At 36.2% G+C, this 14,212-nt stretch overlaps 1 protein-coding gene across 1 annotated transcript; it reads right to left on the reverse strand.

The window, feature by feature from the left end:
• Positions 1–10,905: 10,905 nt before the first annotated feature.
• LOC110897516 (NADH kinase) lies at positions 10,906–13,547 on the reverse strand. Its single transcript, XM_022144264.2, has 5 exons — positions 13,145–13,547; positions 12,041–12,286; positions 11,867–11,947; positions 11,485–11,636; positions 10,906–11,372 (listed from the first exon to the last, which is right to left on the reverse strand). The coding sequence occupies exons 1-5, from the start codon at positions 13,235–13,237 to the stop codon at positions 10,997–10,999; spliced, it is 948 nt and encodes a 315-aa protein (XP_021999956.1). The 5' UTR covers positions 13,238–13,547; the 3' UTR covers positions 10,906–10,996.
• Positions 13,548–14,212: the final 665 nt, after the last annotated feature.

Below are 14,212 nucleotides of genomic sequence, written 5' to 3' on the forward strand. Positions count from 1 at the left end.
AACAATCCGGCCTTGGCGCCTTATCACCCCCATACTGTCACACCCTGACCTTTGCGGAAGCGTGTGATGTGTGACATGTTCAATATCATTGCATTCAATTATAATAAACAAATAAATGATTAAAAGTCGATGTTCATCCATACATAAGTTTCAAAATATTACAAACCCAAGTTGTTAAGTTAAACCAACAAACTTCAAGTTATTTTTACAAACCATACAAGGTAACAAGTTCCATAACGGACTTTTTAAAATAAAAGACTTTTTAAACTAAGGCTTTGGTTCGTATATCTTATCGAGGATAAAATATACTAACCAAACCCTTCCAAAAGGATGACATCAACTTGAAATATCTTCTGGAAATCTTTCTAACGCCACCAAATCCAATTAGTTTCCTGAAATACATGTAATTTGAAAACATCAACAAAAGTTGAGCAAGTTCATTTCGTATCGGGCCACCCAGCTGGAACGACATAGTCACCACATGGGCCAACTCCCGGTCCCATGAGTGGGGCTCGCAACACCCAAATAGATCTATCACTCATGCCCCTCGGTCTTTATATAAAGATTAATGGTCTTAAGTGTTGTGCCTACCCATTCACATGATCTAACAGTTCATTCCTTAGCTAACCATACCATTTGAATCATTTGTAACATGTATTTCACCCCCGTAAGTTATAAAACCGAAAGCAGTTAAAAGAAAAGGGGGGACATGAACTCACAAGTTTGCGTCTGGTGTCCTGTAAACTCAAAGATCTTTTCCTCGGTCGTATAACTACCTACACACGTGTTATGTTTAATTAGACTATTAGGTCGTGTAACGACACGCAGTCTTATTTATTAAGACTTATTTTGGAATTGGTATACTTTGAGTTATATGTTAGATGTATATTATATAATTTCAAATTATATAATTATAAGTTAAAATAAGAATATTTAACTTAAACTATTTTTATCCAATTATTTGGGATATTGTTATAAATAATATATTTTAACTTCGTTTATTATGTATTTCTCACATATGTATTTTCCAAGTGTAGGCATACTAGTATATGGGTATTTTGCCAAGTATTGGTAGTGTATTCCGGTGTGTATTTGTACGTATAGGAATACGTATTTTCTTGTATTTATTAAGTAATTTATACTTAATTTGTGCATAATTTTCCAGAATATTATTTTTATACAACTAAAAATCACCAACTTAATATTCTTAAAATATAAATATTTTAAGAGAATTTTTATAGAAAAATATCTATAAATTTTACTTGGCAGAAATAAGTATATTTTCATATATATCTTAAAAATAATACATTTTTAAGATTAAAATTAGAAAAATATATATATTTTTAGTTTTCACCAAAGTAATATATTTTTGAATTGTTTAAGAAAATATATACTTCAAAAATAACATATTTTCCCTTTGACAAAATGTGATATATTTTGTAATAGTTGTAAAAATTTATATTTTACCGTTTCTTTGGTTTCAAAATACCGTTTATCACATTTGTCGAATTACGAGTTTATATCTAGAATATATATATATATATATATATATATATATATATATATATATATATATATATATATATATATATATATAGGGGGAGGTTCATTTGAGAATAAAATTTAATTGAGAATAAAAAGAACAAAGGGTACAATTGTAAAATGTTAAGTAGTTTTTCATTCATCTCATTTATTACTTTATTTAAGTAATTAATTACTCATAAAGATTATCATTCTTTACACTAATCACGCATAAAAAATTATCCTACACGTTTCGAAATTTATGCTACACATATTTAAATTTATCCTACACACCTAGTAATTTGTCCAACACTCTAAATTATTATTTTTTTATTTTTTGAAAAAATATATGTTTTGAAAAATAAGTTACAAATTTAATATAGTTGGCTATTAAAGAGAAAGACTAAAAATTAATGATCTATGTAAGTTTACAAATCTACCCTTATACTCAAATTAAATGCAATATTAAATGAAGTAAAATGAAACATTTTTATTGGTTGAAACTTCTTCTTTTTTCTTCTTACAAAAAATTTCTTCTCATTTGAACCCTCCACTATATATATATATATATATATATATATATATATATATATATATATATATATATATATATATATATATATATATATATATATATATAGTCCAATGTCCTTGTCCGGTTTGTCCAGTATTCGGGTATAAATTATATATTTATTTCCTTGTGATTTTGGCAATTTTTTATATTACAATTTTTAGTATTTTGGTATTGTGTATTATTTTCAAGGTTCCTAATTTAATATAACTAATACAATCAATATACAAGTAGCACACAAATTTTGTGACATCCAAATATATATTTTCCTAAATATATACTTAGTGATTTTTATTATCAAAAATCAACCTCCAATATTTGTATTTTTTGTAATAAAAATTATGGCAAATTTTTATATTAAAACCAAGATAAAAAATTATTTGTAAACACCTGTTTAAAAATATTTTTCTAAGTGTTTAATTTTTACAAAAATTTTGCCATAATTTCCCCTTAAAAATGGAGGTTTCCATGCTTATTAGCATATCATTTTCTTTTAAAAAATCCATCATCAATCATCAACAATTCACATATAACTTACCATGAGCCAAAAATATGCATTTTCACAATATGTTATCGACTTGAAGTTTAACAAAAATGTGTAGTAATTTAACATGTTGTTTAGTAAAGTCTACTAACACTAAATCCATGGTTTTTGTTTCACAAAACTCATTTTTATGGAATTTCATTCTTTACAACTTGTAAAGTGATTTTAGAAAAATCAAACTTCTTGCATTTTTCATATTACATACACGTAAATTTTTTTCGGAAACGAGCCAGGTCAAATATAATACATTTTCGTGCTTATTTTATGTACCTTTCGTAAATTTTGTTCCGAAATGAGCGGAGTCAAATTGTGGGTTTTCTCCTTTTTAAAAAACCCTAATTAATACCGTATAATACGTTATGATTGTACAGTATAAATTCGATTTATTTTATGTTATTCAATCTGAGTGCTTATATAGGTTACATTGAGTTCAATCGGATACGTTGAAATGCACGTTCGTATGGTTAACGCATCACATAACTCTTGGACTAATTCATTCGATTTTTGCGTTGTACCCGCGCGGGCCTTATTACTAGTTTAACTTATTTATATACTCTTTTTTATCGGTGTTATAATAGACAAATAATATTTGTGCATGAATATATGAACAATAATCATGCATAAAAATAATTGAATAAATACCTAAAAAGATAATTAATAAATGGGGAGAGAATCAAATAGGAAGTTTATTAGCTATAAAGAATAGGAAGGAATATGATTATGACATGTGGCAAAATTTAAAACAAAGAGAAAGAATATTTTAGTCAATTTTACCTTATCTTTTCCTTTTCTCTGTAACTTCAAAACCCACCATTTTCAAAACCCACCATCTTCAACCTTTTCTTCGCTTTCTATCACACTAATCACTACATTATAATGCGATTTTCGTCACCAATCAATGATTCAAACACCCAATCAACGTGTTCTTCAACTTTTTTGAAGAAACCCAGTTTAATTTCTTACAATATCTCATTTTTCCCTATGATTTGAAGCGAATCACTCGATTCGTTCGATTCGATCGCTGATAAGTGTTTCTAACATTCAAATTTCGTCAATCGGTGAAGAAATCTGAAGAAATCGGCTTCGATCTATGTAAGAAATTTTTAAATTGCATTTTTACGATCCGAGTTTTTGAACTGAGTCATTGTGTTTTACGATCTTGGCGGGGTCCGGGGGCAGCGCCCCTGGGAGCAGGGTCCAAGGGCCAGAGCCCCTAGCTGGGGTCGAGCTGCCAGGTCAGCTTGAAATTTTTTTTGATTAAATTGCTTTAATAAAACTGCATCAGAAATAAGCCATTTTTAAGTGTTTTTCGGCCATTGCGTTTTAGAAAAACACATTTTTGAAGTGTTTTTAGTCATTGCGTTTTAGCTAAAACACATTTTTATGTGTTTTCAGTCCATTGCGTTTTAGAGAGAACACTTTCTTTTGTATTTTCAAGTCATTGCGTTTTAGAGAGAACACTTTCTTTTGTGTTTTTAAGTCATTGCATTTTAGAAATAAGACATTTTTATGTGTTTTCTGGCCATTGCGTTTTAGAAAAACACATTTTGAAGTGTTTTTAGTCCATTGCGTTTTAGGTAAAACACATTTATATATGTTTTCAGTCCATTGCGTTTTAGAAAAAGACATTTTTAAGTGTTTTCTGGCCATTGCGTTTTAGTAATAAGACATTTCTTTGTGTTTTTGGTGCATCGCGTTTTAGGTAAAACACATTTTTATGTGTTTTTAGCCCATTGCGTTTTAGAAAAAAGACATTTTAATTACTTCTGGCCATTGCGTTTTAGAAATAAGACATTTCTTTTGTGTTTTTGGTGCATTGCGTTTTAGGTAAAACACATTTTTATGTGTTTTCGGTCCATTGCGTTTTCGAAAGTACACTTTTTTGTGTTTTTAGGCTATTGTGTTTTAGAAATAAGACATTTCTTTGTGTTTTTGGCCATTGCGTTTTAGAAATAAGACATTTCTTTGTGTTTTTGGTGGTGCATTGCGTTTTAGAAAAAAGTCATTTTTTACGTTTTTTCTTTCCATTGCGTTTTACGCAACTGGGTTTTCGAATTTTTTTTTTGAAAATACAGCAATAGTATACTCGTTTTAAAAATAAAAAAAACGCTCTTTTTTGGTGCAATTTTTATAAAAAAATAATGTCGTATGAAAAAGTTATTAACGTTTAAAAAATGAGGGGTATTGAAGGAGAGAGAAACTATTGTCCTGGATTGACTACAATGCTTTTACACAAACCCACGCGACTGTTTTCTTCCCTTCAATTTCACTCATTTAATCTTAGCCCTTGATTAAATCAATTGATGATTAAGATTAATTTCTATCCAAATAAACTTCGTGTTATATGCTAACCCTTAATAAATATCAAATGAGCCAAACTATAATCTGACAAATTTTGCTGTAGATTTTTACAAAAGTGTGAAGAATAACCTTCTAGATGTTCCAAAACATATGGCCCACAAAACGTGCCAATACACAAATGTTAAGATGTTGATTAGACGAGGTTTCGATTGTCCTACGATTTAGGTTTGACATAAATATCTTTTTAATGGTGTCGTTTTTGTTTCATATGGTAATTATAAAACAAATAAACATTGTAATGTCGTTTTTATCTTCTTTTTGTAAAAGGACTTTTGCATGTACACAAGTTCCGTTGGTAAGAAGCGTTGATGAGTGGTTGCATGTCGAACGAAGATCATAATTTCTCCTATACGCTTATTGGGGTGATGAGTAGGGTTCGTAAACGGATTGTCGATTGGGTGGATATCGCTTGGAGAGAATTAACGTTCAACGTATGGGTTGATGAAGACGTTGGTGAGTGGATCCCGGATGGGGTTACTGAGCTTGATGAGGATGATGTTTCGACGTGCCAAGAGGAGGACAAGTTGGAGGACAATATACAACAAGATACGAACATGGACGCTACTTGTGAGGAAGGTGAGTTTGTGGTGAATGAGGTGAATGGTGAGGATGGAAATAATAGTTGCGGTTCTCACGAGGATGGTATTGATCATGGTGTAGCTGATACGTCGGCTGTACAGCCGGTTACGGCTACCGTCAGAAAGAAATTTCGCAGAAAGTCTCTTTTTAAGAATAGGAACGAGGGTAGTGGTTCTCTAGAGCGTCCGAAGAAGAGACATAGGGAAAATAACGACATATTTGGGTTGGATAAGTTAATCGGCATTCTTTCAGGAACCGATGACTCGAATGACAGTAACGTAGGTGTTGGAGATGATGTGTTCGTTACTCCGGATCTAAATGAAAGACCTTCGGGTGCAGTGGCTAATGGTTCTCCCGGGTTGATCCTTGATGAGGGTTTCGCTAGTGAGACCACTAACGTTGAGGTGGATGGTATTCAACAGCCGATTGATGTAGAAGCCTTGGAGACTGTGAAGCTAAGTAGCGCTTTGGGGGTGGAGAACTTGGACGATTTTGTTCCGAAAGTAAAAGAAGTGTTAAGGAATGAAGGTTATCAAGTTAGTGGTCAATGAATTTTATCTCTTTGAATATTCGTGGGTTGGGGAATCTGGGCAAAGCGGATTGGGTCTGTAGTATGCGAGCTAAGCACGAGGTCAGTTTTATTTTGCTTCAGGAAACGCAACATAGTTCTATGGATTCGATTAATCTGGGTAGGTACTGGGGGTTTGGTGATTTTTCCTTTGAATGGGTTCCTGCTACGGGTCGTTCGGGTGGGTTATTAACCATGTGGTTTCCGGTGTGGTCAAGGGGAGCGACTCCCCTATTCATGTTATTAATGTTTATTCTCCTCAGTACATTGTTCCAAAGCGGAGGTTGTGGGCGGAGATCAATGGTCTGGTTGGCGAAGGGGTGGGTAAATGGATAGTGGCAGGGGATTTTAACGCAGTGAGGGGTGTGGATGACCGTCGTAACTCCGTTTTCAACGTGGTTGAGGCTAATGAATTTAATGATTTTATTGATACTTCGGACTTACATGAGTACTCCTTGAAAGGGAGACGGTTCACTTTTGTTGCAGGTGACAAGATGAGCCGTATTGACAGGATTTTTGTTAATTGGGAATTCTTTTTGGAATGGACTAGTGTGGATTACATTTCCTTAGAGAGAAATAAATCTGATCATAGTCCGTTACTATTGAAGACGAGCTCGAGAAATTTCGGTCCAAAACCGTTCAAGTTCTATAACTCTTGGCTTGGAAGGGAGGATTTCGGGGTGGTTGTTAGAAAGGTGATCGATGACGGGACGCTTGAGGGGTCACCTGATGCGATTCTTTTATTGAAGTTTAAAGCTTTGCGCAGTGCTATCTCTAATTGGGTTGCTGATGTTAAACCTAGAGAGTTGGAAGAAAAACGGTTGTTGGAAAGTGAACTTTGTGTGTTAGACAGAACCATGGAGAGCAGAGATTTGGCCGAGGACGAGAAGTGGACGCTGTCTGAGATCAAAAGACGCATTGGAGAACTTGATGTTTATCTTTACCGTGATTTGAAACAGAAAGCTCGTTGTAATTGGGCTATTCACGGGGAAGACAACTCGAGGTATTTTCATGGCTTTATTAATAAACGTAAGACTTCGAATTATATCCCGGGCTTGGAGGTTGGTGGGAGGTGGGAGACGAATCCGGTTATTATTAAACGAGAAGTTATGGGATTTCTTCGCGATAAATTTAGAGAGAATATGGGTATACGGCCTCGGCTTGGTTGTTACGGTATTTCTTCACTGTCCACGGTGGAAGCCGAGGGCTTGGTTGATGTCTTCAGTTTACAGGAATTAAAGAGTGCGGTTTCTGATTGCGGTGCTGACAAAGCTCCGGGTCCTGATGGATTTAATTTTAGATTCATTAGGCATTTCTGGCATTTATTTGAGAAGGACTTTGTGGATATTTTGGACCACTATCATCAGGCCGGTCGGTTTAGTCCCGGGGTTGGGTCTTCATTCATTACGTTGATTCCAAAGGTGAGTGATCCATCTAATCTGGGGGATTTTAGGCCGATTAGTCTTATCGGGAGCATTATTAAAGTTGTTTCTAAGGTTTTGGCGAATCGATTGAAGTCGGTATTGGGGCGAATAGTGCAAGAGACTCAGTCGGCTTTCTTATCAGGGAGGTATATTCTTGACGGTCCTCTTATGACCAACGAGGTGATTGCTTGGGCTAAGAAGAGAAATAGGAAAATATTCTTGTTCAAGATAGATTTTGATAAGGCTTACGAAAATGTCAACTGGGACTTCTTGTTGTCGGTCATGTCTCAGATGGGTTTTCCTCTGGTTTGGTGTGAGTGGATTCGTGGTATTTTGGTTTCCTCTAGAGCTTCAGTGCTAGTGAATGGTTCTCCTACTTTCGAATTCGGGTGCCAAAAAGGGATCCGTCAGGGAGACCCGCTTTCGCCTTTTCTGTTTATCCTTTTGATGGAGGCTTTCTCGGGTATGATGAATCAGGCTAGTGATGTAGGGGCGTTTCATGGCGTTAAGCTCCCTAATGATGGCCCGGTTTTGTCCCATTTGCTTTACGCGGATGATGCCATGCTTATGGGGGAGTGGTCTTCACATAATTTTATTAACATGAGACGCATCTTACGTATTTTCTATCTATGTTCCGGGCTAAAGATTAATTTACACAAGTCGGTGCTTTACGGAGTGGGTGTGGAAGCCGACGAGGTAGTGAGTTTGGCCGAATCCATGGGGTGTAAGCCGGGTATTTTACCATTCACGTATTTGGGTATCAAGGTTGGGGCGAATATGAACAGGGTGTCAAGTTGGGAGCCGGTGGTGACGACGTTTAAACGGTGGTTATCCAAATGGAAAGCCAATACTCTTTCGATCGCCGGTCGGTTAACCTTAATAAAATCGGTCTTGGATAGTTTGCCTACGTATTATTTCTCTTTATTCAAGGCCCCGAAGAAGGTGGTTGATGTTCTAGAGGGTTTGATGCGGAGGTTTCTATGGGGTGGTTCGGACGAAGTGAGGAAGATGAGTTGGGTTTCTTGGGAGGTTGTTACTAAAAGCATTAAAAACGGTGGGTTGGGGATTGCGCCTCTTGAAACTAATAATAATGCCTTGTTAATTAAGTGGCTTTGGAGGTTTTTGAATGAGCCTAACTCGATGTGGAGAAGGGTTTTGGTGTCCATTCACGGGTCGGCTAGGTGTTGGGGTATTGCTCCCGTCAATAGTGCAATCACGGGTGTGTGGAAGAATTGTGTCCCGTTTTGGAACAAACACAAGGTGGATAGGATCGGTTTAAACGACGTTTTACGTGGTAGTCTTGGTAATGGGCGTCAATTGAGGTTTTGGTTGGATACGTGGTTGGGTAATCAACCATTAAAGGCCGTGTACCCTTCGCTCTATAGTCTCGAAAAATCCAAATGGGTGGTGACGCTGACAGGTTGAAGCGTATTGGTACTTCTCGTGTGTTGGTTTGGAATTGGATTCGGGCTCCTTCTTCCACAGTGGAGCTCTCGGACAAGCAGAGGTTAGAAGACCAGCTTCATTCGGTCACTTTGTTGGATAGAGATGATACTTGGATCTGGTCACATGGTTCGGACGGCATTTTTCAGATTGCTTGGGTAAAAAAATGGCTACGTGGCCCGGTTTCTAGTAACGCAGAGTTTGGTTTCAAGTGGAGTTCTTGGGTCCCTAACAAATGCAACATCTTCATGTGGCGCGCTTTCTTGGATCGTCTTCCGACCAAGACGGCTCTTGCCCGAAGACATATTAATATTGATGATCTTTCGTGTGTGTGGTGCGAGGATGCTGAAGAAAATATAGAACATGTTCTGACAGGTTGCGCCATTGCTTCGGGGGTGTGGAACTCTCTAGCTAGTTGGTGTAATATTCCTAGACCGTTCGTCTTTCATGTCAACGATTTGGTGGAGCTTCACGAGCATAGCGGGGTGACGGGTATTAAGAAGAAGGTCCTCCAGGGGATTATTATCATAGCTTGTTGGAGATTGTGGAGAGCTAGAAATGACAAGGTTTTCGATAGTAAGGCGCCCATTGTGACAGAGTTGGTTGCGGGCATAAAGTCATTGGGTTTTCTTTGGTATAAACATAGATTTAAAGCGGGGGTAGTGGATTGGAGTAGATGGTGTTTGTTTGATGTAACGTAATTTGAACTATTGTTTTGGTTTTCGGCTTCTATCTCCGCCTTCGTGATAGTTGTCGGTTTTGGTTGGTTTTATGAAGTTCACTTTTCAAAAAAAAAAAGTGGTTGCGTGTCGATTCATACAAGTTAAATATTGTCTAAAAGTCAAAAGGTATAATATTATCTTCAAGAGTAAACTGTCAAAATAGTACCTAGGTTTGTTCACTTTTGACACTTTACTCCAAAACTCAAATTCTGGTCAGATTTTTCAATTAACATCCAGCTTCTTTTTGTCTTTTGTCTCCCTTTTAATGTAGGTCAAAATGGTCTTTTAACGTTTTATTATAACAAATTAAAAAATGTAACCATTTTGCCCTTCATCAAAAGCGAGGAAAAAGAACAAAAAACTGGATGTTAATTAAAAAATCTGACCAGATTTTGCTTTTGGATGAAAATGGCAACAAAATTGAAACCACATGGACCCAGATTCAAAAGGTTTGAGTTTTGGACTAAAGTGGCAAAAGTCATCAAAACTCCGGGACCATTTTGACAGTTTACTCTATCTTCAATAACCAAAGTTTACATCAAAATACTTAGCGCGACTTCAACATTTTCGATTTTACGTTTAACACATATCATTATTACGTCAATGATCTCTAGATCAAGTGGTGGAAGCTTTGCATTTCTCTTGAGAGATGCAGGTCAACTCCCACTTGGTGCAGAGTGAGGCATTGGTGGGCAATGATAGAAGACCTAGGGAAACCTGGGTTGGATCCTTGAGCCAAACGAGTTTTACCGGTAATTTCACCGTCATGCCTACGGGCGGGTGGGTTATCGGGTTTTCCCCGGAATTGGTGGTGGACTCGGGTTACTCTCGGAGTACTCCGTTTGTCCAGTGGGTGCCCCGAGAGTGCTCGGGATTGATTCTGTTGACCGTTCAAAAAAAAAAAAAAAAACACATATCATTATTACACAAAATATATCTTCATAGGAGTGTGCAATGCATAGTTTGAAATCCGGACCAAAGACCGAAACTGAGGTAAACATTAAACCGTGCTTGGCCTCGTGGTCCGGCTTCTGACCAGCAAGGGCTTATGGGAAATGTTACAATGAAAACATTAATGGCCCACTGGGTTTATAACTATCCCGTGTACCTCTCCATTGTATTCACACAATCAATATATAACTTTAAGACGTGTTTGTTACTAAGACAAAAGATTAGGGTAAAATGGTCATTTTAATATCAATAATATATCACGAAAAACAAGTGAAAGCATTTTGCAACATTTGTATACAATCTAAAAAAAACTTAGATCCCACTTGGTAACAAACGGTCAGGTAAAAAGATTTTCAAACTCGGCGCATGTGAAGATACTTGTATGGTATCACCATGTCGGACAGGATGAACAGGACGAGACCCATCAATGTAGATTAGTCCGTCTTTCGTGTACCAGTCAATATCCATGGCTTGTTTAGGTTTTATTGTTCCATGCATTAAACTCAAGTGGGCTGCTTCTTGTGAAATGGGCTCTCTCACCATGTATTGGAGATCTTTGGATAATATAGGCATAGGGAATCCACCAGCTGATAGCATTGCTGCTGATGACCCCGCAGCAGTCGAGACTCTCAGACCACTAGATCTGCAGTTGACTAGAGGCGAACTTGACCCGTCGTCTTTCCTAATTCTTTAAAAAAAAAAAAAAATCAGAATAACTTGTTTCAACCCGAACCTGTTTTGACCCGTTACCCAATTCACCCATGTTGCCAGCACAAGAAATTACACAGAACCACTCGTACCTGAAAGAGAACCTAGAAGCAGAAGCAGGACAGGGATCTGCAATTAGAATGTCGTTAAGAGCATATGTTGACAGTGGCGTTGAGTTTGCATGAATCGACATTCTTGATAGTTCACAAGGAGTTGTTCGACCCTCCAGGATGTTACTTAGTATCTGCAACATCCAATAATGTTCATATAAACTTGTTACTTTATCTCTAACGTGTCAAAAATGTAAAAAAAAAAAAATAAAAAAAAAAATAAAAAAAATAAAAAAAAAACAACCTAGAACTGCTCAAATGGGTCGAAAGTTTTGCAAATTATTTTTCTTTTCCACAGAACCTCCTAAATCATTCTATCAAACATTAGTTAATTGCTGAAATTATGTAATCGTATTTGACACACCTGTTCAAAGTTCTTGACGGTTGCAGCACAGAGATAACCGGTGCTTCTGGTAGCATCAAACTCGTTACCCATTTCTTGCACCTAAGCAAATCACACGGGCCACAAGTTTTCAAAATGATGAACCGAATATGAAATCAGAAATCAAGGGTATCAACACTTCAAGAACGAGCTAACCTCTTGTGGTATAGTGGGATCAGAGTTTACTCCAAGTAAAGGGATTGAATCATTCAACAAATGGCTTGCCTGCAAAAGCGTTCCATCACCGCCTACTGTAACAACAAGATCCACATTTCGAATGGGTCGTGAAAGATTACTACGAAAAGTAGCATCCCAGTCAACGGACTTTCTTTGTAAAACATTTTTGCAAAATTCTATGGCGTTTTTATGAACTCTGGACCTGTCCTCCAGATAATGCAATACCTGCAGCGTTTAGAAAATGAAAAAAAAAAAAATCCAAGAAACAAAATCAAAGTCTACGGATGTTCAAATTCCGTTTCAACCGGGTTTGATGAAAATTTTGGGCTGAATCGCTAACTATGGTTTTAGAAAGAGACAAACTGAAAGCGGACGGGTGGTTGGTTGGGTCTACCGAACCGGCAACTTTTCACTATGTTACGGTTTGGTGTTGGCCGTTTAGTGGTTTTAGACAAAAGAGAAACATTTTTAAAGCATAATTTTGCATCAAGTTTTAAAATGATAAAGATTGTTCATGAATAATATATACACACACATAACCTTATATTCCTGAAATGAAAAAAAATATATATGATAAATGTTGAACCGCTGGTTCCAAATTCCAAACCGTAAATTGGCCAAACTGGCCATTTTTCACGGTTATACTCACCTTACTGATTTTACACAGCAAAAGTAATTCTTTTTAAAAGGCATAATTTTGTATTAAATTTTTAAAAATTATAAGAATCGTTCATAACACAGACAATATACACCGATTCCAAGTTCCAAACCATAAACCAAACAGTGAGAATCAAACAGTTAAAACCGAACCAGAACCAGAACCAAACCAGCTGACTTTCTTCAGTTTAGGTGGGTCAGCGATTTCTGAAGACCAGTATATGAATCAACCAAACCAAGATATTAAAATTGTACAGACGGGGTTGTTCACTTGGGCATTTCATCAAACACCTCATCTGCATTACACCCTAAAGATTCAAATTGACAAGAATTACAGCTAAGGTAGACGAAACGTGCTGTAACATTCTAAACTAAAACATTCTTGAATTTAAGATCATTAAATCAAGAAAAAACAACGGCGGATACCTTAGGGTTTGTAGGACGAGAGACACCGTTTGATTGACAAAACGAGTAGGCATCCAACGACTTTAGGAACAACAACACACGCCTTCTTGCCATTGTTGATCAGAGCTCTCTTGGCGGGAACGAATAACCAACTGAAACCACTGTTTGTTAATACGTGTTGACTGGTTTTCGAATTCTGCCAAAAATGTTGGTAGAAAAAGAGACTTGCAAATAGCTTAATAGAATTTAGAAAATCTTCTAATATAATAACTTTAGCTTCCAATTGTTTGGTTTCTTAAAGTATCTGTATGGTACCAACGTTTTGGCATAGCAACCCAAAGAGATATTGCCTTTGCATTGATTGAAAACTGTGAAATCAATATCGACGCTTTGGCCGCCTGGCCGGTATTGACTCCATCGTTACCATACTTGCACGCTTTATAGCTTATATACCACCACATCAAGGCGACCATAACACGAGTATGCTACTGGTGTGGTTCGAACGATATCAGTTCGGTTGTCTTTTGTTCGGACGATATCAGTTCGGTTGTCTTATATTTCGAATCACAGATAAAAGAATAAAAAACCACGTAATGTTATATTTGAAATTATGAAACGTTATATTATATTACTAAAATATGTTATGTCGAGAAAACCATAAAAAAGCAAATATGTTACAAGTACTAATATTCTTGTGTACAGAGTGGTTAAACACCTTAGAGTGGCAAACAAAAAAAAAAAAAATCAATCAGAGTGCGTCATATCAATCAGTGAAAAATGTTTAAACTTTGCTGAAAAGTGTTGGCAATGGTTTAGACACTTGCTGAAGTGGTAAACTTTTTTTTATTTTCTGTTTTTTTTTTTAATTTAAGATAAAATGAAAAAAACATCAAAGTTTTTTTTATAAATAAAAATAAAGCATCTACCTATTAATAAAAAAATACACTTAATGCCACATGTCCTTTTCTTAAACAATCATTTATTGATGTGGCATGTCTCTTTGAGCAGAGAATTGGTACATGGGCGGGAATTTTTTTCCTTTTATTTTCTTTCATCAGGAGGCTTCTCAAACACGCTCTCTCCTTTCTC

Source organism: Helianthus annuus, chromosome 13 (assembly GCF_002127325.2).
Source record: "Helianthus annuus cultivar XRQ/B chromosome 13, HanXRQr2.0-SUNRISE, whole genome shotgun sequence".
NCBI lineage: Eukaryota > Viridiplantae > Streptophyta > Magnoliopsida > Asterales > Asteraceae > Helianthus > Helianthus annuus.